The sequence below is a fragment of the Corylus avellana genome, chromosome 1 (genome assembly GCF_965113065.1).
Source record: "Corylus avellana chromosome 1, dhCorAvel1.hap1.2, whole genome shotgun sequence".
Taxonomy (NCBI): Eukaryota; Viridiplantae; Streptophyta; class Magnoliopsida; order Fagales; family Betulaceae; genus Corylus; species Corylus avellana.
In genome coordinates, this window is record NC_142490.1 from 10,136,028 (window position 1) to 10,162,305 (window position 26,278).

At 34.6% G+C, this 26,278-nt stretch overlaps 2 protein-coding genes and 1 pseudogene across 6 annotated transcripts; 1 reads left to right on the plus strand and 2 right to left on the minus strand.

Moving 5' to 3' along the window:
* Positions 1-1,533: 1,533 nt before the first annotated feature.
* On the minus strand, positions 1,534-2,052 carry LOC132169055 (ammonium transporter 2 member 4 pseudogene; annotated as a pseudogene).
* A 7,897-nt stretch (positions 2,053-9,949) lies between these two features.
* On the plus strand, positions 9,950-14,037 carry APG1 (S-adenosyl-L-methionine-dependent methyltransferases superfamily protein). Of its 2 annotated transcripts, none has more exons than XM_059582039.2 (4): positions 9,950-10,038; positions 10,269-10,843; positions 11,596-11,902; positions 13,582-14,037. In XM_059582039.2, the coding sequence occupies exons 2-4, from the start codon at positions 10,284-10,286 to the stop codon at positions 13,735-13,737; spliced, it is 1,023 nt and encodes a 340-aa protein (XP_059438022.1). In that variant the 5' UTR covers positions 9,950-10,038; positions 10,269-10,283; the 3' UTR covers positions 13,738-14,037. The 2 variants fall into 2 exon arrangements, with proteins under 2 accessions (XP_059438022.1, XP_059438023.1); XM_059582040.2 differs by having other exon boundaries at positions 9,995-10,079.
* An 801-nt stretch (positions 14,038-14,838) lies between these two features.
* LOC132168867 (Cyclophilin-like peptidyl-prolyl cis-trans isomerase family protein) lies at positions 14,839-24,320 on the minus strand. 4 transcript variants are annotated; one of them, XM_059579943.2, is made up of 14 exons: positions 24,190-24,320; positions 22,074-22,171; positions 21,901-21,955; positions 21,436-21,524; positions 19,451-19,475; positions 19,303-19,341; positions 19,099-19,216; positions 18,751-18,911; positions 18,285-18,630; positions 18,060-18,187; positions 17,672-17,885; positions 17,198-17,533; positions 17,036-17,116; positions 14,839-15,499 (listed from the first exon to the last, which is right to left on the minus strand). In XM_059579943.2, exons 2-14 carry the CDS (start codon positions 22,149-22,151, stop codon positions 15,133-15,135), a joined length of 2,037 nt encoding a protein of 678 aa, XP_059435926.2. In that variant the 5' UTR covers positions 22,152-22,171; positions 24,190-24,320; the 3' UTR covers positions 14,839-15,132. The 4 variants fall into 4 exon arrangements, with proteins under 4 accessions (XP_059435926.2, XP_059435925.2, XP_059435924.2 ...); XM_059579942.2 differs by having other exon boundaries at positions 17,198-17,536; XM_059579941.2 differs by having other exon boundaries at positions 18,060-18,199.
* Positions 24,321-26,278: the final 1,958 nt, after the last annotated feature.

Genomic DNA, 26,278 nt, shown 5'->3' on the forward strand with positions numbered 1-26,278 from the left:
ATCTTCTAAGCTCCAAAGACAATTTTCTTATTTTTAGCTCTAGGAAGCAATGTGTCTGTTTACAATGTTTAGAGGCCTATTTATAAGGATTAGGAGAACCCTCAAAACCCTAGAAACCCTAGGAAAACTGGAGGTTAGTCTCCCAGTCCAATTGGGAGACTAAAAACCCATTTCAAGCTGTAAAAGGATTCTTGTCGTGCACTGTACACCCGTGTGCGCTCGATTCGAAGGATGTGCGCTCGAGCTTAGCTAATGTGCATGCGAGCGTAGGCGTGCGTTCGATCTTGTGCCGCAGGTGCTCGAGCACAGGTGCGCTCGATCTCAGGAGGAACTCCACTTCGTAAACAAATTTTTGTGTTGTAGTTGTGATGATTTAATTTCCGTTATGCACGTTTTTAATTGTTAGTGAATTATTGCTCAGATTAGTTGTTGTTGGGGGTAGAACACGGTTCTCGTATTTTATCAGATATGTTATAGTCTAAATGAAGTTCTTAATTCCATTTACAATGCATCTTAGGAATCTCACATGCATATAATTGGATAAACACAATTACACATATATGTCATGTAAGAATATAAGTGTATATGTCCATTGTTTTATAATGATAATCATAGATTAATAAATAATATTTATCACCATCCAATCAATTGGAGTTTTGGACACCATATCCAACAAAAACTCCTAGATGGTCACCCTAGCCATCAAAAATGATTGGTAGATAGCATTAGTTATTTTTTAAATTTACTAAAGGCTTCAACTCTCCCCTAGTTGGAGCCTTTAGTAAACACAATTACACATATATGTCATGTAAGAATATAAGTGTATATGTCCATTGTTTTATAATGATAATCATAGATTAATAAATAATATTTATCACCATCCAATCAATTGGAGTTTTGGACACCATATCCAACAAAAATTCCTAGATGGTCACCCTAGCCATAAAAAATTTAATCCTAAAAAATGATTGGTAGATAGCATTAGTTATTATTGAAATTTACTAAAGGCTTCAACTCTTCCCTAGTTGGACAGCCTCTAAGATCACAGATGTGCCAATTCAAGAACACACCATATAGCCAAATGGGTTGCTTCCCATAATGGTTTTGGAATCATTCCCACAAAGACCCCTTTGCTTTCTTCCATTCGAATCAAAAGTGAGAAAGACTCCATTATTTTGTATATTACTTAGAAAAAAAAAAACAAAGAAAGCTAAGAACATAGCTCGCGAAACAAAAAATATATATATATAAAAAAGAAAAGAGAATAAAAGGAAAAGACTAAGCATATAAGTATCTTCAAATTAGAGGCATAATCTCAAGAAACCAACATGATGGCTTAATTTTTATTACAACGAATGATCATTACATCATAGTTATTTTTATGTCTAAGCCATATCACTAATCCCCCATAAACTGAAACTTAATAGGAAAAAAAAAGGTAGAAGAAACATTAGGGAAAGTAGACACACATCATCAAAGCCCTATTACATTGTTCATTTCCCACATTTTTCTTATAAATAAGCATAACCAAAATCAAGCCATTTGAACTTCACCTTTTAGCACCGTTGATTGGAAGTTGTCACCATAGACAATGTTATGCTTATTATTCATAAACCTCTCCTTCTCCCCATCACCCCACAATGCATAGGCCTCCTCTCCATGAATTGCATCATCTCCAATTTGTAACTCTTTCTCAGACAGCATAAGCGGAATTCCACAGAACCTATTCAACAAACAAATTATGCTTGTGGTAAAGATGTTGAGGGATACAACAAACAAGATTCCTAGAATTTGAATTCCCATTTGTTTAAACCCCGCTTTGGATTTTCCATTTTTTAGCCCATATGCAAGGCCTATATAGTGTTCCCAGTTGGGTACCAAATAGAAGAGGCGACAGAGCTTGGGCTCAGCAAAGAAGACGGTGAGAATGCCGCCTAGGCTTCCAGCCACAGCATGGGTGTGAAAGACTGCCAAAGTGTCATCTACTTGCTTTAGGAACCGAATTTCCTTGTGGAGGACCATCATGGTATACCATGGAATGCTTCCAGACATGATTCCCATTAGAATTGCTGCCCAACCTTGCACAACTCCTGCTCAAAATAGAGTTAGGTGCTTGTGTGTTCCATGTAACGTCATTAAACTAGTTACTAAATATGTTGTATATTTTCAGCAATGTACATACTAACATAATGCTAAAGAATTAGAGGCATTTGAACCCAACATCGCTAATAGAAAAAAGAAAAAGAACAAAAAATTGCATATGGTATTGAACCAAAGCCAAGAATATGAAAATATAAAGCATTTGTATATAAATAGGATTCTAAAATCAGCACATTTGTATGTATATGTATGACAGGGTTTGGTACGTGCACTATTTGCAAATCTTTGTTCTTTTGTTGGTAGTAAAACAATTGTACTGAAGATCTAGTTAATTAGTAAAATACCCCTACTATATCATCTAGAACACAAACATGTCTATATAGATATGTATTTTTGTTGAGAAAATTTTTCTTCACCTATGAAACTAAAATAATTCAAAAAAAATACATGTTTTTACATTGAAAACTTCAATGCACAAAATACTTTGATGTTATATTTACAAAACATAATCCAAAGTGACTAAAGACCTTGACGCCATGAAAATAGAGGAACTTGTAGGATCTCTTCAGAATTCTGATTTGTCATTGCCTCAACCTAAGAGAAAGAACTTGGCTTAAAGATTGTGAGGGAAATGGCAAGTGACTCATCTGATGAGGTATCCATTGATAATAAGGAATTGGCATTGATTGCCAAGAGATTTAAAAAGTTCCTCAAAACTAAGAAAGGAAAGGGTAGGAGCAATTTTTCCAAGTTCATTGAAAATCCAAGGGTGACTCCGATGGAGCTATCCAAGGAAAGAAGGACAAGAGCAAGAAAGATAAGAACTCTCAACTCATTCAACGTCATGAGTGTTCCGATTTTTGGCATATCCAAGCTGAGTATCCGAATTATAAGAAATCCCAGAGAAAGACCATAAATATGACCTTAAGTGATGTATCTGACAATAATGGAGATTTCACGGCTAGTGGTACGCCTCATCAGATTCGGGAAAGTCATCTCGGGATGTTTTTTATGATGATGATAATTTGCAAGCAGTTTATAATAAGCTTTTTTGAGGAATATACTAAATTTAAGAAACTTAACAATAAAATCTTTAAAAAGCTCAAAGAAGTGGAAACTAAAAAAGATGAAGCTTGATTGCTGATAAAATTTTATTTCTGCATTAACTTAGGTCATTGCATATTATCCCTAGGATTGCATTTAGTGTTACATTCATCATCTCAAGGCATGTTCATGTTGCATTATGCATGTCATGTTGCATCTTGCGTGTCATTATGCGTTATCATATATATTTGTTCATGCATTCTACCTTTTGTGGGGTTTTTTTTCTTCTGTTTTTTTAATAATTATAAAAAATGTGTGGAGGCCTATATTGAGTGTATGATTTCCTCTAGTGTGCTTCATGGTGTGTAAGCTCTTATGGATGCATTATGTAGGTGTTATGCAAGATGAGTAATTTTATATGTAAAGTGGTATTTAAAATAGTGCATAAGTAGTAATTAAAACTTTAATAATACTTGCAGAATTTGATTGTCATAAGTTAGAGTTTGACTGTATGTGCACGTATTTGGTAGGCAATCTTTAGCGGGGATAGCACAACTCTATGGACCAAATTAACCACAAACGAGCTGAACCTATGACTAGCATTTCATGTCATATCTCTCCCTAGTCACTGAAGCACACTTTGACTATAGAAAAAAACTGTTATTCCTACATATAGTAAGAGGTGAGCATTGCATGTTTCAAATTTGCCATCTATATGTCCTTACAGACAAAGCCAATGTTCACTTTTTGCGACAAAGCGAACATTGTAAATGGATTAATTTTGATGACATTTTAGTACTTGGTGTTATGTAGAGTGCATATAAGAGTGTATCTAGGTCCTAGTAGTTTGGTTTGACTTTGGTCTTTGGAGTTTTCTTTTCCTATACTTGCTTGCGGTTTCTTGTACGTGTATGGCTAACCTTCTTGCAAAATTTAAGGTTTTAAGCTCACTTATTGACAATCACTTTCACAGCATCATGCAAGTGTTGTTAAAAGTTTGTAACTCATGTTTTCACCATGGTGAAAATTGACTTAAATTTTTTTTGCCTCCTCAACCATTCATCTCACACTTGACATTTATGAGTGCTTTTAAATCATTCAGTATCTCTTGTTGGAATTATGTATTCAATTTGTTCTTGGTGAGTGTAAGTTGAAATATGAGTGAGGGGAAGACATGATGTGTACATTGAAATTGCATATTTGAGTTAGAAATTTTATGTGGTTGCATATTTGTATACTAGTTGACATTTTTACATATTTTTAGCCTTAGGCATATGTTTTGTTATATCTTGTACATATTTTTTAAAATGTTTGGTTGCCTTTCCTTGTCATTTTGTGACTAAAAGGGAAATAAATTAAATAGAAGTAAGTAATGCTGTAATGGTAGTCAAGGGGAGTACATTTTTGGTTGATATTCTGGCTCACATAAATGGTATTGTTTGTGATTATGGGCTGATATTATATTATTTTTTTATTTCCATCTATGTACTTTTTATTATAGTTGATTCCAATGATCATATTTTATGTTCTCTTATTATTTACATATAATGATCAAAATGTATTTATCATATTGATAATTCTTGTTCCACATATGTGAGATGAGTTTGTGTGTGTTTCGAGAAACAAGATCTTCATCAATGAGTTCAAAAGAATCCTAATTTAGTGGTTTGGTGGGATTATCCTTGTAATTCGTTGTAATGAGTTATAATGTAGTAAGTTTTGTCACACAATTCTTAAAGGATAAAAATTTTCTCTAAACCAGTCTAGACTAAATTTAATGTGACTTTTAAATATTTATAAATACTTTGCACTATTTTAAATAGGTTGGAGATATTTTTCTCAGACTGGTTTGGAGAAAATTTCTGCCCATTTTTAAATGGAGAGTTTATTAGGTTTTCAAATGGGGATCGGAGTTCATAAGTCTTTTAGAATAGTCCCGTGGGTATGGTGATTGGACACTGTCTGAATGGGAGAAAGATTGCAACTGGGCAGAAGTGTCTACTTGGACTGCAGTTGGAAAACATATGAATGCCGCTAACTAGGAAACATATGCGTGTGTCTAGTTGTTGATTTGGCGGAGAATCCCTCGACTAAAGGTTAAAGCACTGGAATTTCCGCCCAAACATCATTAATTTTCGGCCAAGCATTGATACTTCCTAGGGCACGTGTGCTTTGGGAGCCAATTAATTATTAACTACGTACAGTTGCTGTTGTGGCCCTCATCATCATCGTTTTTTATTGGCAGTCATCTCTATATATGCATGGGTTTGCCTCATCTCATCCAAGTAGCCATTTGAAGCTAAGAGATAAGGAATCTGCATAATAAAGTATCACAATTAAGTTTCTGGATGCGAAAAACTTTCAATGTCTCAGACTAACATAGTGATGGAAGGGACAGAGTATATATATGGATACCAACGATACAAGAGCATTTAATTTGGTTTAAGGTTTTAAAGATGTATGAATAATTTGTCATAAAAAAGCGGAAATGGAGAAGAAAAAAAAAATAGAATTAAGGATATATTACTAGTTTACACACAACTTTTTGAGACTACATAATTAATGCTATATAGGTTAAGGAGGCATGTTACATAACCATTTTCAAACCATAGTTTTTTACAAATTTAATAGATAAATCATTAGATTTGTAAATTCAATAAATTAACCATTAGATTTGTGGACTATTGAATTCGTGTGGAGCTCACGTGAATTCACAAATCTAATGGTTAATCTATTGAATTTATAAGATGAAATTGAAAAAAGATGAAAAAAATATTGATGTGAATTATTCCTCCACAAATATTCAAGGGTAGATTCATCCATTTATTATGGAGATTGCTAAGAAATTGTTGAAAAATGAATGAATTCTATCGTTTCTCGTGAGTTAAATGTATTTTTTTAAAAGAATTATCAAAATCAACTAACTTCGAATATAATTAAGTGATATAGTATATTAAATATATACTTATTCAACTTTTCTGCTTTGCTGGTTTTTGCTTGATTGATTAGTACCATTTCAAAAAATAATAATAATAATAACAAAGTAATCATTTTATTTTTTTTTATACTCAAATACATATATAATTATGTTTTAGTTTTTTTAAAATATATATATATATATATATATATATATATATATATATATATATATATATATATATATAATTTGGCATTAAGATCCATGGCAAAAATTTTGCTTTTAGCGTTGGATTATTAGCAATGACTTTTATAAGTCGCTGCTAATAATCGACTATTAGCGTCAACTAAAAAGTCGACATTAATGATAAAAAAATAAAAAAATAAAAAAAAATTAATATCATCATCGACACTAATTTGTCACCGCTAATAACCTATTAGTGACGATGTTTCTGCTATTAGCGGCGACAAAAGTCAACACTAATAATAAACTATCAGTGTCGACTCAAATGTTGCCGTTGATGCTATATTTAATTGAAAATTAAAAAATCATTAGTGTCGACCTAAAAGTCGTCAGTAATGAACTAATATCAACATCGACATTTAAAATTGGACGCTATTGTCCCTAAATATAATTTTTTTTTAAAAAAAGTTAAATATCATCTAGCTAGGTCAATGCTCGTGACCTATTATCAGTGTAATACCCCAAGAATCAAACAGTTTTACGATTCAATATATCACCTTTAAATGTTTTTGATGATATATGTGAGCATTAGACCATGTAGACACATGGAATACTTGATTTACGTTTATCTTATGACTAACTTATGTGTCTTGCTTCAGGTTAGGTATAATGCATGTATATAGGCGATTAGGTTAATTAGTAGTTTCTGCCAGTGTAAAACCTGAAAATTTAAACTCTTTTAAAAGTTATTTATAGAATTCAATGATAGTACGTGTTGAGAAAACACTTTTATTTGGTTTCTATAATTATCTATAAATTAAGAGAGTTTCTATTTTAAGCTTTAAGGTATGTTAGATTATGTTAACTTTTTAACCCTAAAGCTTTGACCGGATGAAAACTGGGTCATACAAACTTAAAATGTGTTGCCTCAAAATACCAACCCTTAAGAAAATAATTTATTAAAAATAACCACTTGTTTTAAATCGATCAACACCCGAGTAAATTTAAAGAGTTATAAAAGTGCTCTACTTTTTGTGAAAAATCTTTTATTTTTTTATTTTGACATAAAAATCTTTTATTTGAAAATAGCCCAAAAGACCAAAAATCAGTTTCTCACCGAACATTCCCTGACTAAATTTTAAACCATTGGGTATTGACCGATTGTTCAATCTGCAACCCTAGAACCACTGTGTAATAGTACACCAAACGTTCGCACCTAAGTACTGAACGTTTGGTGACAATCTGAAAAGCAATTTTAATCCATTCTCCACCTTCTCAAACCCATGTACGCCCTCCCCCACTATAAATACCCCTTCTTCTCGCCTCAAAATCCATCCCTATACCAAAAACCCCAACCCTAGAGTGAGAAGAGATTTTTGAGAGAGAAGGAGAAGGCTTGGAAGTGGTTTGTCATCTTCATAGTAAGCTCTTCTCAGTCTACTTGGTTTTCATGTTATATATACTTATGATTTTCATGTTCTTTACAAGTTTTAAAATACCATGATAAATTGTGCTATCATTCTCTTTAATAAGAGAAAAGGGTTTTCAAACTTTTTAAAAACACACCCAGTGTTTGCCTAGATTTGCATGCTATTATGGTTTATTATGTTTACATGCACTCATGAAGAGCCTAAGATGAGAATTGTTACCTTGGAGATAGGAGCTTTGCATGCATTATGGCCACTAACTAAATGTTCTCTACATTGTGACCGAACATTCGGCCATAAGCCAGAACATGTGAACAGTGTCTAGAATGGGTGAAAATAGGGGTTTTGTGACCTTAGGCTAGTTTGCTACTCGATAAGACCTTGTGTGTTTAGAATAGACACCCTAGTATTGCGCATGACGATAATCTATGTTTCGTTATAGCAGAAGTCTAAAATGTCGAGGGAATTAAGCGAGTGTACGAGGTAAGTAAATACTTTTGACTGCTTTCCTTTAAAACGTGCGATACATCAGCTGACTGAGCATGTGTGTGTTATGAGCATAATTACTTTTACGCAACTTGGTAATTGCCTTAATAGCTGATTAATAGAGATGCATTGTATGGCATGGTACACCAGTACGTGAAGTATAATAGTCATGGGCTTACTATATATACTTGATTCTATGGTCAAATGTATGTGAGTGTGTTATATGGGCATTGAATCTAATGGTTTTTTCACGACCAGTTGAACCAGGTTTGATTGGCAGGTCACTACCGTACACTATTAGTATCGTGGGCCACCCGAGGTCAAGTCCCTCGGATAGCATCAACCTTGTTGAGAAAGGATAATATCTTGGGTAGACCATACATGATAACTATAACCTACATTAGCTTTCTGCATTAAAACCTATAGGCGTTGTCGCTGGTGTTGGAAATAGGATTGCAAATCAGAAATTCGTGCAGCGAAAGAAATCGAATTACCATACCAAGATCATTTACAAAAGAAACATGTGAAGAACAGTTATTATTTAAAATTAAATTGCAAAAACGAAGAACACTTACTTGGATATCAAGGCCACTCCTATCTTTTTGCAAAATTATTTTTGCTTCTCCAAGAATATGTTCTTTCTTGTTCAAGAACAAGAAGAACAATTTCTTTTTTTCTTCAAGAATACGAAAAACAAGTTTTTCTTTCTTCAAGAACACAATAGATCTCAAAGATATAGAGATCTCTAAATCTTCTCACCAATGACTGATAATAACCAAAAGAGTGTGAGTACTTACTTGGCTCTTCAAATCTTAAACTTTTGTTCTTCATGAGTTAAAACAAAGAACTATTAATTCTTAGAGAGTTTCTGAGAATTAACTATCAAGAGAACTTTATAGATTAATTGAGTGATTTGAGAGCCTAGGCTCTTCTCTACTTACTTGACTCTTCAAATCCTAAGGATACTGTCACTTAATTATCTACATCTTTATCCTTGAGTCACCGATTTTACGTTTATTCTCATACATATGAAAAGTACATATATATATTTTTGGTATGCCAACCAAAATTCTTCAGGCGAAGACTCTAAAAATAATATCCATAAAATCTAAAACAAGATAAAATTTATTATCTCTTTGTTCTCTGACAACTAATTTGGATTCCCTCTTGAAGTCGGTGTTCCCACAATGTTATATTTGATTACCCAACGTACCAAGTACTATTGACCGATGATAGGTCTCTCTCTTAGATACATCTAAGTAATTGTCACTTTACATTTGAGTTTACGAACTTCTTAGGATTTAGAATCAAAGTCCAAGTAGTCTTAAAGAATTATTGTCTTTCCTTAATATACAGTATTTTTATGAAAAGACAATTTCTTGGTCCATTCAGTACCTTAGGATCTCAACACACTACACATCAATCTCAAAGTCACTACTTCGCTTGATTAAAGTAGATCACCAAGATTCAATGTGTAACAATCTTACTCAAAATGAAAGTTAGATAAAACCTAATAACCTAAGTTTTGAAATTGAAAACTATTGTAATTTCCCGGTCTATATGATACACCATTAATTAATAAAATGGTAGATTAGTGGAAACACTTATTTGAAAAGTTAGGTAAAACATAATAACTTAATTTCTGAAATTGAAAACTATTGTAATGAACTGAAATTGTGAGAAAATTTAGGAATTTATTTATTATTATTTTTAAGAAAAAAAGTAAATCTATTCTTTCGACGTGGACATGCCAGTGATGCCACCACAAGATTGCCTCGTTGCACACAAACCACATAAATTTTGTTTGCATTCCACCACTCCACCACCTGTGCGGTGAGCGTTCTCTTCCTCTCTAGTCTCTCCCACAAAGTGACGAATCTGGTAAGCCCCTTTTCTCGCTGCTGTCAGGTTTCTTCCACTGGGTACTTTTCTTTTATTATATTTTTTTCAGTGCATTTCCCCACGTGTTCATAAAGCGCATGATTCTCACCGAGTAACAAACTAAAATTGAAGAGTGCTACCGCTTAGGAATCTGCATGTGGGTTTTCTTTATACTTATCAAATCACTCAACTCAAGTCGAATTCACTAGTTTTCCTTTGTGGGTTTTCAGTGTTTTGAGATATTGATGGCTTCTGCAATGCTCAGTGGAGCAGAAAACCTCACACTCATCAGAGGAATAACCCCAAATGGGTTAGGTTCTATGGGGTCAGGTTTTCGTGGGAGGCACTTTCCCAAGCTGGGTTTGGTGTCTTGTACTAGGATTTCCAAGGGTAGAACCATGGTGCCCATGTGTAGTGTATCGGCTCCGAGACCGGCTTCACAGCCTAGGTTCATACAGCACAAGCAAGAGGCATTTTGGTTCTATAGGTTCCTTTCAATTGTGTATGACCATATCATAAACCCTGGGCATTGGACTGAGGACATGAGGGAGGACGCACTTGAGCCTGCTGACCTCAGTGACCGAAATATGTTAGTCGTAGATGTCGGTGGTGGAACCGGGTTTACAACTTTGGGGATAGTTAAGCACGTGGATGCCAAAAATGTTACAATTTTAGATCAGTCGCCTCATCAGCTTGCTAAGGCTAAGCAGAAGGAGCCCTTGAAGGAGTGCAAAATAATTGAGGGCGACGCAGAAGATCTCCCTTTTCCTACTGATTATGCAGATAGATATGTATCTGCGGGAAGGTATATTGTGTAATCTTCTTATTTGGTCTTACTCTACCTTTTCTTTACACTTTATCGTGTTGGGTGTACTTTGATAGTTTTCTGTCCCCTGTTTCAATTCTCTTAATCATTTCATGATTTTTTGTGTTTGGAATCGTGGTCTTGATTGTATATCATATTTTACTTGGTCAGTTGGTCATGTTTGTTAACTTTATGGGTCCCTTTGAGGTAAATATCCCTCTCCACATGCTTGGCATTTTAATCACCTTCCCCGCCCATTGTAGCCAAACTCACTCATCCAGGGGAAAAAATAGAAGATAAGTGCTTGCTTAGCCAGACGAATATAATTGATCAAAATTGTGCTTGAGCTTGATTTTGAAGGGAAAAATGTAAAATGGATTCTCTTGATTGAATATGTATCAGTTTGTTTTAAAAATATGTTCTCTTCATTTAATAACGAGTTAGTCAAAATCCTATTAGAAGTTTAGTATTTAACCAATTGATACATGTAGTTAAATGTGTTCTTATTTGTATAGGGTATGTGTAATGCACATGAATGGTAAAAGCATTGTGCATATAAAATGATAAAGAATATGAAATACTAATTCTCTTCTCCTGGGCCTATTTTCTGCCAACCCCTTGGGTCAATTGGATTCTATACAGGTTTTGGTATTTCAATGTATAATAGAGGAAAAATATATGCTGATCTTAAGTGAGAGACTAAGTTTTTTGGTATTGCCTCTTATATTGGGATTATATGATTTCATTCTCAGTATTGAGTACTGGCCAGACCCACAGCGTGGGATCAAGGAAGCATACAGAGTGTTAAAACTTGGAGGAAAAGCATGCTTAATTGGTCCTGTTTATCCTACGTTTTGGCTGTCTCGCTTCTTTGCAGATGTGTGGATGCTCTTCCCTAAGGAGGAAGAGTACATTGAGTGGTTCCAAAATGCTGGATTTAAGGATATCCAACTGAAAAGGATTGGCCCAAAATGGTATCGTGGGGTTCGTCGCCATGGGTTGATCATGGGATGTTCCGTTACAGGTGTAAAACCTGCATCTGGGGATTCTCCTTTGCAGGTAACTGTTCTTTTTTACTCGAATCTTTATTATGTTGCTCTTTGGCCAATCCATCAGGATTACATTTCGTTGTGGGTTTAAATAGCATTTGAAGTGGTGATGCAGTTGGTGATATTGTTAGAAAGTTTAACATAGAAGTTCTGTTGTTTACACCCTTTCCACATGTCACTTGTAATGGGTCTATTTTAGTGCATGCGAAGGCGTAATTCCATTAACAAGTTTCTTTAAATGTATAGATGTTTATGTCTGTTAAAAACATGCTTTTTGGTTCCATCTTGATGCTTGGGTCAATTGTAATGTTTTTTTTTTTTTTTGATAAGTTTGGGTCAATTGTAATGTTAACATATCCTGGTTAAATATGCAACTATATTTCATTTTATTGTGATGATCCTTTTCCTTCTCGACTTTGATTTGTTTGTGCAATTGATGTCTAAGAGCTAGACCATATACCAATTGTCTCAACTGTATTGGCTCCATCTTTGATTTGTATTCTGTGAGAGATGTATAGTTGTTCGTGTTTTTGACAGAGAGACAAGAAATGTCGTGTATCAACATCTAAAGCAACATAAATCCCTAAGTTACCATAAACAAAAACAATATAAATAAGAATGATAGTGATAACAACTCTAACTATGTGTAGCATTTAGAAAGAGTGATACAATAGGAATAATGAAATGAAGTAAATCACTGAAATCTTTAGTTTATTATGAGTTTTTAATCATGCATATTATTCTATATTTCTACATGGTTGGGCATTAAGATCCACAAGTTTGGCTCAGAGAATTGGACAGATGGAGGCTTGCTATTGTGGAATCATTTGAAAATAAAAAATAAGAAATAATTAAGAAGAATGGTTGAATCAAAGAACTGATGTCATACCGTTGTAATGAACACTTGTTCTTACCTCATAAATATTTCTACGTGGTTGGGTGAAGATTTTTGTGTCTGTTGCATATGATGGACTGAAGCTTTGTCTTAATTGAGTTAGTTTGGTCTCATAAGAGAATATGTTTGTTTGTAGACAGAAATAGAAACTTGAACTTCTATTAGTTTGAGCTTTCATAATACATGAATTTTGGGAATGAGTCCTGGAACCCTTTTGTTTTATTATTGTATTGGGCACTTTAATTTCAATATTCGATTTTGAAAGGATCTGAATACCCCAGTTTAAGGGAAAATATTCCAATATTTGGAATTCTGGAAAGCAGATAGGTTCCAGGCATATAAGGGAGAGTTCAATTAACTAAAAAGATATTTTTGGCTGTCGGGTTTCTGTTTCATTGCCAGTTATGTCTTCATTCTGCCATTCCCACCACTAAAAGCACTAATATCCTTTTGCAACACACAGAAATTTCAGGCTGTCCTGACACAAATAATAGCAAAAAAACAAAATCATCCCATATTCAAATGACATAATTCAAGAAACTTTTATTGAAGACCTGCTACCATTTGGTTTTCGCTGGATGGCGGAAAAAAGGTTTGTGCAGCTGACAGAAAATTGTTTGGATCTGAATCCTACCAATTTTGGTTTTCCTTGGTTAACAATATTGTAGAATGGTGACCACAAAATTCCATGCTACTATTGGACAATATTGTAGAATGCTAAAATATATATCTTTCTTTTCTTTTTTTCGTGTCCCTATTTTTGATATATATGAGGGTTTTCCATTTTAATGCAGCTTGGTCCAAAGGTAGAGGATATAAAAAAGCCTGTAAATCCTTTAGTGTTCCTCTACCGCCTCATTTTGGGTGCCATGGCAGGAGCATACTATGTCCTTGTTCCTATTTACATGTGGATCAAAGATCAGATCGTACCCAAAGGTCAACCAATCTGAGAGGAGGAAATTTCTGTTATGGCAGTTGAAGCTGATTTGGGATAGTCTTCTATATCAATGCATCTTCTTCTATACTATGTCCTTGTTCCTATTTACATGTGTCCTGTTATGTTTCTCATTTCATTTTCATGTTCTTCTAAGTCCTGTCAAGAAGATGCGCCAGACTTTCATTTATATGTATCTACTGTTCAAAGTTTTGTAAGAAGGAATGCTAATATATAGAATTCCTCTCTTGATATGCATCTGAATAAGACACAGAAATGCAGATACATTCTGTGTAACATGTAATCATTGTCTTTTTTGTTAAGGCAAGTATTTATTTATGTTGCTACTCTTTGTTTTTAAAAGCATCATCCTATTATAAAAATAGGCTGTACGGCTCTTGAGTAATAGAGAAAGAGTTGTGCTTAGGCCAATAAACATAGAGGGCTGTATTTTTAGTTAAAATACAATATAACAGTTATCATTTCAAGGTTCTCGAGTTACAAAGTTTGATCCTCACATGCATACGAGGTAAAAGAGGAAAGGAAAAGCTACACTCGGATAAAGCCTTGTTGTTAACCTGGGCTGTTTGGCTGTTTCCTGTTTTTCCTTGGTCGCTCAGATGAGTGTGTTCTAATAATATGCGATTTCCCGGCTTCAATTGAACCTCCAATGAAATGTGGGGAGGCATTAGATTTCCAATGGAATCCTCCTTTTTGTTTTTTTTTGGGGGAAATTGGGATCGGAATGGTATCTGAAAACTGTTCTCAAGAACATTAAGAAAGTGACACCAGCGTTCGAGTGTCCCAAAAACAATCATACAAAGCACATTTTTTGGGCTAAACGCAGAAAAATATGTTCATAGAAATCTTTTTTTTTTTTTTTAATATTTGTCGCTGAAAATATGTTTCCCAAGAACAACCAGTTTCCTGAGTAAACAGTTTACAGAAAATTGAGAATGTAATGCTCAGACAAACTTCTTCTGCCCAGTGTCTTTCTTTTATTTCCTTTTCTTTTTTTGGTTTTTGGATTTATAAACAGAATACTGTTTTTCTTTTGTTATTCAGAAAATTAATCCAATCAGCCGCTAGTAGATATCCAAATGTCAAAACACTGTAGAAAGACCTGATGACCAGTGCAATATTTCAAAATTCATCAAGCATGCTAGAAAAATGGTTCCATTGCAGTTGTCACCCTAGTTTTCTAATAGAGCATGTTATTGAAATTGATAACGCTCAAAAAGAAAATACGAAAAATGCGAGCACAAGCAAATTCAAATTACAATGCAAAAAAAAAAAAAAAAAAAAAAAAAAAAAAAAAAACATCCCTCTCTCAATCGGTTTCATTCAGAGGTGGCAGGTTTACTGTGATTAGATCCTTACCACTCCACCATGACTAAGATGGCACAAGAAGTTATCTTGACCCTGAATCAGGACTGGCATCTCCATAGGAAACCAACCCCCTTTGGCCAGATGGGGAGCTTGATCTTGAGCTAGACCTGATGGGAGATGCAGAAGTCATTCTGCCATTATGCTTTGGTGGTGCAGCATCATGAGATCTGGACTGAGGGGACCCACGACTCCTGGACCTGGATCTCAACCTTCCTCTTGATGGAGAGGGCTGATCATCAATTCGGGGACCAAGACGAGATTTTAATCTATCACTCACTGGAGGTCGATTATCTATTGGACTCCGGCTACGGTTATGGTTCCTGTAATCACCTCGATAACCACCTGGACTGCGAGAACTGCTCCTACTTCGACTTCTCCTGCTACCGTATCTATATGGTAAAGAAAATATATATTAATCTACTTCCTCAGTCAGCCAGACAGAAAATAGCACAATCTAAAAGATGAAAAGACAATACGTATCAAAATCAAGAGCTTTTTACTTTGGGAAATGATTTCACTTGATTAAAAATATGCTTTCAATTGAGAGCATGTTCGAAAGTGAAAGCAAAAGCAAATGTAGGGGTTGGCTCAAGTGGTAAGAGCTTTGGTCTTTGTGATAGTCCATGCGGTCTAAGGTTCAAATCCCCTTAAGTACAAACAATTCCTTAGAACCAGCCCGCCGGTGAAGCCGGAATATTACCCGATCCGTGTGAAGGGAGCGTTTTACACGGGTCCAAGATTTACTTAATAGGAGTGGATACACAAAGTGGCCTTGTCTTGGAGAGGTTCCTCATTATATATATATATTAAAAAAAAAAAACGTTTGTTTCTATGATTGCACCGGAAACACTGATGTGAGCTGACATTCATATATAGATGCTTCGTAGGTCAGGCCAGTTGAGCTGCTGGACACTGGACAGCCATGAAACTAAGAGAGACAGTAAATATCAAGAAATATAAACAATTATTTTTCTATATTAAAAAATAATAATAATAATAATTGATGTCAATAATTTGCCCATATTTTTCTCATATTATCTTACAAATTCAATAGATCAACCATTAGATTCGTAGGGTTTACCATTGACTTATATAGAGTTCGCATAAATTCACAAATCTAATGGTTGATTTATAAGAAGAGATAGGAAAAATATTGTCACCAATCATTTCTCTTAAAAAAATATGGCACAAGTTCAAAATATGCTAACTTGAAGTGATATTTGTTTTAGGTTTGGTTCAGACTCGGACTGAACCAATTTTGAAACTTGCAAAACACTCCAAATGCTTCATTTAGTTGAGTAATAATATTAATTAGAGTTCCAAAAAGGAGGCACTACCAAGCACACAAGTAAGCATACAAGAGGGTACTCCAAGAAAAGACACTTGGCTTACCTGTCCTCTTTGCAAGGGTAAGGTTGCTACATCACAATAAAATTAGGGAAAAATGTGAAATCAGTCCATGTGGTTACACTGATTTGTAATAAGTTCTCTATAGTATAAAAATGTTATGACAGCTCCCTGTGGTATGCAAAAATAACAAATAGGTTCTTGCACCCAAACTTCCGTCTAATTTTTTAACAAAAACCATCAAATAACAAACACATCTTATGAGTAATACGAGTTATAATCTGATTGGTGTTGATGTGGCATTTAATGGTTTCCGTCAAAATTGGGTGCATGACTTATTTGTTATTTTTGCATACCACAAGAAGCTCTTAGAACATTTTTATACCACATAAAGCTTATTGCAAATCAGTGTGACTATAGGGACTAATTTTGCATTTTTCCATAAAATTATGCAGAAACACTTAAAAATCATAGGGTAGATTTTGACTATAACAAAGTACACTACCTAACATCCATGTGTTTGTGTGTGTGCGTGTGTGTGTGTGTGAGAGAGAGAGAGAGAGAAAGAGGGAGAGAACCTGGGAGGGCTTCTGCCTCCCCGTGGGCTTCGATCACGTCCACGTGTCGAATGCTCATAATACCTTCTATAGCTTGAATACCTTCACACATAAAAATGAAAAAACTCTTGAAGATATAATGGAAGCCCTCATCTTAATTTACTTACATGACATTGAGATTACCTATCACGGTTCCTCTCATGAAAATTTCTTCCACCATAATTGTAGGCACTTCGAGGTGAACGGTCTGGAGATGGAGTACGGTACCGACGTGCAAACGAGTACTGCTCAGTGAAGCCACGCCCTTTTCTGATGCGCTTTGGAGTGCCATCCAGAGAAGGGCTTCTTGACACAACCCGGCCATGGTTTGAGGAAGACGGTTCGGGGGCTCTGCGTGCAGGATTTCCCAGCACACTCCTAGAAGCCCTTCCCTGATTTTGCTCAACAGACTTCCTATCAGGACTTCTTTTTGGACTTGTGCTTGGACTGTGTCTTGACCTTCTTTTGGGAGTCGGACTTCTGCTAATTAAATATTCATAGAAAATTTGACAGAACAATCACAGAATGGTAAAGAACCCAGTATCTAAGAGACAGTCAAATGCAAATAAAACATGAAGAGTCGAAACAAACATATATTAGCCTGTCATGAGAAAAAACCTGGATTTACTGGAGTCATCTGAATAGGAATGCTGATTAGCATGTTTATCAGATCTAGCTTCTTTGCCATGGCCATTGTTTAAAAGTTCATTTTTTGGAGACAGTTCGCCTTCTTCATGTGACAAGTTGTCCTCAGTGGTCTTTATGAGATCCTTCTGTTGTGCTACAATAGTTTCTTTTACTGAGAGAGGGGTTGAGGATTCCTTTCGCATATCTGTGACATAACAAGAAGCAAGGAGGTTAAGTTGTGCAATATCAACGAAGATGAAAGAGTGCTGATGAAATTAACTCGAAATCCCACTATATAACATTAATATATGGCATGAATAAAAAACATGCTTAAACTATAAGCCAGTAATGAGATGCGAAAAAGGAACAGATTGCATACCAAGATTCCTTGATAGTTTATTTTTACTTGTTCTCTGAGCAGAAACACGACGATCAGTTTTTTCATCATCAGAACTACTTCTGCTAGTACTAGTACTATCACTATCTGTACTCGAACTCTCCAAACTCCTGACAATAAGGCTGTTATCAATATATGGGAAAATCAATGAGGACATTGTAATGGAGAGAAGAAGAAAAGCCGTGCTTAAGTAACCATAGACCACACCTTTTAGACCTTTGCCTTGATCGTTTGTCACGGCGGCCTCTCTTCCTCTCTCTTTGCCCATCCTTCATTTTCCTCCCACGCTGGTGCTTATCTCTTTTTATGGACCTCCTCTTCCTATGCCTTCCATCACTTGAGTTACTTGAATCAGATAGAGATGAATCTGAATCAGTATCTGAAGAAAAAGAATCAGATTCCGTGTCAGAGCTGTTTGAATCAGATGAATATCTCCTTTTTCTTTTCTTTCTTCTGTCCTTCAGAGATTTCTTGCGTCTTCCTTTCACTTGCTCATCAGAAGATTCAGAACTATCAGCAGAAGATGGAGCCTTCACCAATTTTTTCTTTTTCCCTGAAGAAAAACTATGTCATACAGCAGACACTACGACCAAAAACCCAGTATGCTGCTTAAGGATGCGAAAATTGGATCATTAAATCCTTGAAATGGTACCCATGACAACCATAGCATTACCTTTCTCTTTCCCAAGTGCATCCGGAATCTTACTTTCAGAAGTTTTACCACAATCTACAATTTTCACAGGTCGAGCAGGTTTCCCTTCAGCTGTTCCCGCCTGCTCAATTTTCTTCAAAATCTCTATTCCTTTCACAACTTTCCCAAAAACAACATGTTTCCTGCCAAACGTGTATTATTATTGGAGAATAAAAATCTCAATATTACAATATATGAAGCATCTTCACAATACAGTATGAAGTTTTCCAGGACTGAAGAACAGGAACGTCAAGTAAATAAGGTTAGGCCATAACGGGCAAGACGTAACAGGAAACAAAAATATGAGCACAACAAGCATATATCAAATACCCATCAAGATGGGGTTGGCGCTTGAAGGTTATAAAGAACTGAGATCCATTTGTGTTCAAACCACAATTTGCCATAGAGAGAAGACCAACTCCATCATGCTTCAGCCTAAAATTCTCATCTGCAAATAAGATGCTAATTTGTATGATTCATCATGAAATTAAGACATCAGACATGCTTAAAAATGGCCTAACACAGAAAAATTACCAGCAAATTTTCCTCCATATATACTTTCTCCACCACTGCCTGCAAACCAATTAAAAGTCACTCCTTACAAATCTGGGCATACATATAGAAGTCACACAAAGAATCTGTATTAATCAAAAGATATTAATCCTGGGAACAAAAAGCATACCGTCTCCCCTTGAAAAATCACCACCCTGTAAGGACAACAGAAGAAATTGAACAATTTATTTAATCAGATGTTTGAGAGGAAATTTGTGTACAATCAGATATTATCTTTAAGTGTTTGTTTGGTTTAACAGTTTCAAAACGTGCAGTTTGAAAAAACTAACGATTTCAAAACGCAGTTAGTGAAAACACGATTTTAAAAACACAGTTAAGCATTTGGGAAAATCACGGTTTGGCTATTAAATCGTGAGTTATTAAAAACGCACCCCATGCATGTAATTTGAAAACGTGGATTTTCCACTTTTCAAACCACCATTTTTGTTTCAAACACACTCCCAAACAAGAAACTTTCCACAATTTTGTTTAAAAACGTGCGTTTGGCCTGCAAATCGCAGGGCCAAACATACTCCATGAAAAACAACAATGAATAACCTGTCCTGTGGTGCAGAGATAGGAAGAACGGATGAATTCATCTTTCTCTATTTTATGAAACTCTAGTAAGATCATTTTGCTATACAATTTCAATTTAAATAATTCAATGTAATTTAATTGTCATCTCGCAGTTAAATATATTCACGCAAGAGATTAATGCAGTTCTAGTACAGGACACTAACTATGTGGTACTGCTATTCAAAACAAACATGGTGCACTAGTTGGAACAGGTGTAGGACGCAAAGAACTGCAAAATCAGGAAACAAGGAAACAGCAATGCATGTGTATCATAGGAAACATGATCTTTAAAACATATTAAACCTATATATGGATCCATACCCTGTTCTTGTCGAATAACCACAGTGTCATCTTTGAAAGTCATAATATTATCCCAAACAAAGGTAAGACAACATTAGGCCTGAAGCATCAATGCATCATAAATTCAAATAAGAAATTGCTTTGTGCGAGTGTCGGGTAGCTTAGCAGGTAAAGTATTTTTTTCATTATGTGAGAGATTAGGGATCAACTCCCAACTAAACCTAGGAATGACATTTTTATTTTTTATGACGGTGAACTTCGACAAGCCAGTGATTTACCCTAATCCATATAGGGAAAGTTTTTACACCAGAGGGTATGAACACAAGGGGGAGTTTGCACCTAGTAAGTCTCGAACTTAGGATCAAAGGGGTGATACTCCCTAAGACCTCAAGCCTCAACCACTAGGCCAACCCCTTGGGGTTTAGGAATGACATTTAAAGTATGGAAAATTGCTACCTCTCATTCCTAGCCTTTACACCCAATAAGCCTTCAATGGATCCAAAATAAAATTTACTTCTTCTTTGGTTTGTAACATTAAAATCCATGACACACTGTCATTTGAAAATTTCCAAGTAAATTAAGGCGACTCATTCTAGTGTCCAGGCTAGTGTTGGACATGTGTGGAGACAGGCTATGGTTAACAAGTAACAAGGGCACCTTTTCACATGGCAAAGACTCCAGCATATCAAAGAGTATCTGACCATTCAAACAACTGCAGTAAAGGGATAATTAGGATTATCCATTCCTAACCAGGTCTCTTGACAATCATCCCTTTATGAGACTGATATATATGATTTCTGTCCTTCTAAGATACACTTGCTGCCAAATGCCAAGATAATATATGCTTGTCCTTATGTGCAAAGATGAGTAATGAGAAGACAGCATGGGGACCATGAAGAATCAAGGCACATGAAAAACTCTTAACATTAACCATCAGTTGTATAGTTTTCTATAAGATTGCAACTACTAAGGAGCATATTGAATGAATTTACCACTAAATGTTAATGGAAAAGCATCATTGCCCCATGCTGTCTTCTCATTACTCATCTTTGCACATAAGGACAAGCATATATTATCTTGGCACATGAAAAACTCTTAACATTAACCATCAGTTGTATAGTTTTCTATAAGATTGCAACTACTAAGGAGCATATTGAATGAATTTACCACTAAATGTTAATGGAAAAGCATCATTGCAAGATGACAGAAATGGTTTTATAAAAAAGAGATATGACGTACTTGGGCCATGAATCCTTTAATTATTCGATGAAGATATGATCCCTTGTAGTGCAAAGGTTTCCCAGTGGACTTTCCAATGCCCTTCTCTCCTACAGTAAAACAGCACAATACCAAGACTCAAAAGATTATTCAGGTATTTCTTTTCCATAATTCATTGAGAGGTATCCTTGAGAACATAATCCAAGCCAATTATTTGTATAAGATAAATAAATACTAACAATGACAATAACAACAACAATGATAATATAATTAAGTATATGAATAAAAACACAAACATGATAGGTTCGTGGACATTGTTCCAAACAATATAACAGCAAGCCCCGCAATTGGAAGTAACTTAATAAAGAAATTACTTATAAAATAAAATAAAATAAAAAAAGAATGAATTGACAGATTGTTTGCCTCTATAGATGACTATGCAATGAGTGCCAAGATCATAATCAATACTGAAAAATTGAATCATACCTGTACAGAGTGCCCGAAAATTCTCTGCCGTCTTAGGGACAACATCAGCAAAAAGCTGCACAATTCACAACAAAATTTTATTACCTTATCTCATCTGAAATTGCAAAAGCTTCAAGTTCCAGTAAAGAAATAAACATTGAAGCGAAAAAGAGAAGTCTATGACATTTTGTTACCTCGATCACAATTCTTTCCACAGGATCCCCATCAATTGACAGATCTAAGAATACAAAGGGATTTTTTTTCTCACTCATGTCTCCTCACCTTAAGAATGCTGGGTACAAGGGGGGAAAAAAAAAAAAGTCAATAAGTATTTGATGCAACACTACGCAAACAAAATAATGCATTTTTTATGTTTGGCCATTTTTACATAAAAATCACTGTCCAAATGCCATGATGTTTAGAATGAATTTACATAAAAATCACTGTCAAATATATATCTATTGGTAAACTATGGGCAGCACTCGGAGTGTTATTGTGTGGAAGATGGCACCTTTATGCTTGTTGTGGTGTCTAGAAGGAAAGGAATAACAGAAGTTTTGAGGATAGTGAGAAGACTAGTTGTCCAGGCAGAGTAGCAAGCTAAAAGGAAGTGCAATATGATTCAGAGCTTGTTTGGGATTGCATTAGAAAGCTTAAAAAGTATTTTTAATACCTAAAAAGTCGTGCTAAACAAAAGCTGGCATGTTTGGTAAAAAAATCCAAAAGTTTTTTTTTTTTTTTACTCTAGAAATGGCAAAAACGCATTTTTGGCAAAAACTTAAAAATAAAGCTTTTGCCAAAAAAACACTTTTTAACTTCAAAACTCTATTTCTCAAATGCAATCCCAAACAGACTCTCAGAGTTGTAGTGTCTGTTACGTTTATTATTATGGTGTGTGTTGTTAGTGTTCTTGGGTAGGTATCTTGTTGTTGGCTGGGTCTTTTATGACAATATTCTATGGGTAGAAATAAAGGCTTATCTTACTATAAGATGAGGATAAGCTTATGTTAGTATTAGTAGAGTTGGAGTCCCTGTGTAGAGGTCCACTTCAAGTGGAATACTCTTTTCTTCATTGTAATGTTTCTTTAAATACTTCACTATTCACCAATAAAAGTATCAAACAATTATTCATCAAACTTGCGTTTACTAAGAGGTTAGAGCTCCTCTAATTGCTCTAATATAATAGGGCTTTTTCCAATTTAGAAACCTATTACACGTTCAGTCTCCAAAGAACGTAACAAAGACATTGGAGGAGCTTGAGTCTTTTTTCTTCAATACTATGTATCTTTGGACAACTACTTCTTCTTCTTCTTCTAGTTAGGTGTTTTCTCTTGTAACTTTCTGTATACCTCAGTGAGGGTGCCTAACACTTTTAATGATATTTCAATTAATTATTAAAAAAAAAAAATTAAAAAAAAAAAAAAAAAGTTCAAGTCGATAGTCTATAAGTTAAATATAATGTTCCCACTCACATTGACTTGAGTAATGTTAATCTGAAATAGTTTCACTAGATAGGCTTTTAGACATTTAAAGGATGAATTTCGACCAAAATCTGAGTTCATTCCCAATGGCATTTGGAAGTCACCACTCAAGTAACACTTCAAAGATAACTTTCACTTCCACAGAAACCAACATATTGTCTCAAAGACAAGAAAATGCGAAAGAAAATAAAATATCCACGTACAAGTATGCAAACAAAGATTCTACTTTTCCTCAAAAAAATAAAACAAAATAAAATCAGGTCACAGATAACTATCTAACACATTCTCAATCAATCCAACAGCAAATTATTCAAATTCAGATATACTGCTAAAGATTGGAGACTATGTAATTATTAATTGCATTGGAACAAAATCCACAAAAAGCTTTATTCAAGCTAAAGAGACTTCATGATCATAAAATTCATTCAAGCCTAAGGTTCTCATGATTGATTACCGCATTGGAAGAGAACCCACAAAACCCTAAACCCTAGTTCTTCATTGAAACAGTATATCGACAAGAAACTTCATTTGCATAAAATAATTCAGTTACATTCCAAAAATTCTCAAAACAACGGTAAAAACTTCAAATATAGGTTATTAATATGTGCATCAGCAGAACCCCACAAAACCCTAAACCCTAATTCCCCAACCAAGCAGTGCCTCAACTAAAAGAAACTAAATTTGGACAAAATTTCACTAAAATGGATCGAACTCAAGCCAGTAAAATCAAATACTTTTCCAGGAAAAACAACATACAGAGATTTATAATCCCTAGAACTTTACACAAGAAGAAGCAGAAGAATATACAGAAACAAATCGCAGAGACTACCTTGGCTTTGATTGATTGCTTGTGATTCAAAGCCAGTGAAATCAGTTAGATCTCGGAATCGAAATCTGCGGCCAAAACGATCAGCTTCGTAGAGAGTGAAAGCCTGAAAGGTACACCGGCTTAGCTAGTTAGCTCCGTTATTGAGAGATTTTTGGCTATTAAATTTGCGTTCTTTTTTTAAAAAAAAAAATTAATTAATTAATTAATTCTATGTTTGCCACGTGTAACACTAGTATCTTTGGGAGTGTGTTTTTAAAAAAATAATTTGAGTTTTTACCGATTTCTATAAGCTAACGAGCCCGTATGGAAGTGCAATTTCAAAAATAGCGTTTTAAAATTGGATGGGCGTTTGGTAAAATATGTTAAAAAGTATTTTTTTTATTAATTGAGTATTTGGATAATATTAGCATATAATTGCGGTTTTATGGCCAAATTACCAATAAAGACATTTCTTTATATCAGTAAAATAACTAACATTGTTTATAAGCCTCCATTTTTAACACCTCTACAAACAAAAGTATGACTTATAATTTGACATTAACTTTGATTTTTTTACTTAGGCAATTATATATTGATTTATTACTTGTTTCTATATGCTTTTTTTGTTGTTGTGTTTTTTTTTTCTTCTTGAAACTTATTCCAAACAGACATGTAATAAAAAATAGAAGAATAATCCATCAAATTAAACTAATAATGTTTATCAAATTTAACTGTTATATAATTCACTAATAATTTAAATTAGTACTTGATAAATCACCCAAAAAAAACTTAAAGAACAATGATGGATCACTTGTTAGTTTTTGTATTGGCTTAATTCAGTTCCAAAATGCAGAGATTATTGTCCACGGGCTCAAACATTGATATATAATGCTCAGAATCAAATCTTCACCGTTCATAATGTAGATTCATATGTCATGAACGGCCTTGCAAAATTTCAGCTCAATCAGACAACAAACGCCCATCGATCAGAGTTATTGATCAAGACTGAACAACATTTCCATAATGTTATTTTCTCCCTACTGCAGGCCATGTTCGGACACGGTGCTAGGCTGTCTGGACAGGCTTTCCAGCAAGCATATTTTTGCTCCATAAGGCTCTGTTCTGACAGCCAATTAACCTGTTTGGACACCCCGTACCTATTATGCCTAAAAAAGTATTTTTAGTGGGCCCAAGTCTAGGGTTTGATGTACTGATATATATATACATCATTATAGAAGAGAGATGCACGAATTTTCACCATCAGAGAGTTCATCGGAGGCTATGCTAAGAGAGATCATATGTGGTGAGCGTTAAATTAAATCTCTTATAGTTCTAGTTATTTCTTTGATAAATCTATGGTTAAGAAGTCTATCAGAATGATCCGATAAATGAGAATCACGTTGAAGAAGATTGTGAGTAAGGAGACGAATTGTAGGCTTGTCGACCTTACAGAGCCAAGGTCTTGCAAAAGGTTGTAAGTATTCCTAGTGTCTGTAATCTCTAGATAATTTTTTTATAGTGATTTCTTGGGTTTGGCTGCCCTGGAGAAGTTGTACTTTTAGATCAGTTTCTAAAAGGTTTCATCTTCGTAACCAAAATATCTGTGTCTGCCTCTTTATTGCTTTATATATTTTGGGTGATTGAATTGTTTATTGCTTCATAGTATTAATTCCACATAAATTGTGATAAACAAGTTTTTTTGAGTCATTAAGCGTTTTTCAATTGGTATCAAAGCGGGTTCACTTTGTTTGGATTAAATTTCTGAGTGTGATCCGTTGACTCCTGTTTGCTATGAATACTTCTCAAGGGGAATATGGTCTTATAAACTCCTTCAACAATTTGTTGGAAAAATTCACTCTTTTGAGACATCAATACACAAATTGTTTGAAGGATTTTCAAGATCTTGAACATATGAAAGAATCTATTGTTACTAAATTGTCTGAATCACATGCTTTAATTGATTTTTTAAAATCTAAAAATCTTGTTTTAGGTTCTAAAGTTGATTTGTTAGAGAATAAATTAAAAGAGTCAGAAACTCAATTGGAAAAATTCTCTAGCAATTCCCTTGAGAATATGTTGCATACTCAGAATTTTGATTGTGATAAATCTG

Bases quoted from the DNA above. Each gene is read 5' to 3' on its own strand.
- APG1 (XM_059582039.2), top strand. From the start codon at position 10,284: ATGGCTTCTGCAATGCTCAGTGGAGCAGAAAACCTCACACTCATCAGA. The intron at 10,844-11,595 runs GTATATTGTGTA...TTTCATTCTCAG, and splicing joins AGATATGTATCTGCGGGAAG to TATTGAGTACTGGCCAGACC. The intron at 11,903-13,581 runs GTAACTGTTCTT...ATTTTAATGCAG, and splicing joins CTGGGGATTCTCCTTTGCAG to CTTGGTCCAAAGGTAGAGGA.
- LOC132168867 (XM_059579940.2), bottom strand. From the start codon at position 22,151: ATGAGTGAGAAAAAAAATCCCTTTGTATTCTTAGATCTGTCAATTGAT. The intron at 19,342-19,450 runs GTATGCTTTTTG...ATTGGTTTGCAG, and splicing joins TGATTTTTCAAGGGGAGACG to GCAGTGGTGGAGAAAGTATA. The intron at 17,886-18,059 runs GTATGCAATCTG...GTTATGTCACAG, and splicing joins TAAACTATCAAGGAATCTTG to ATATGCGAAAGGAATCCTCA.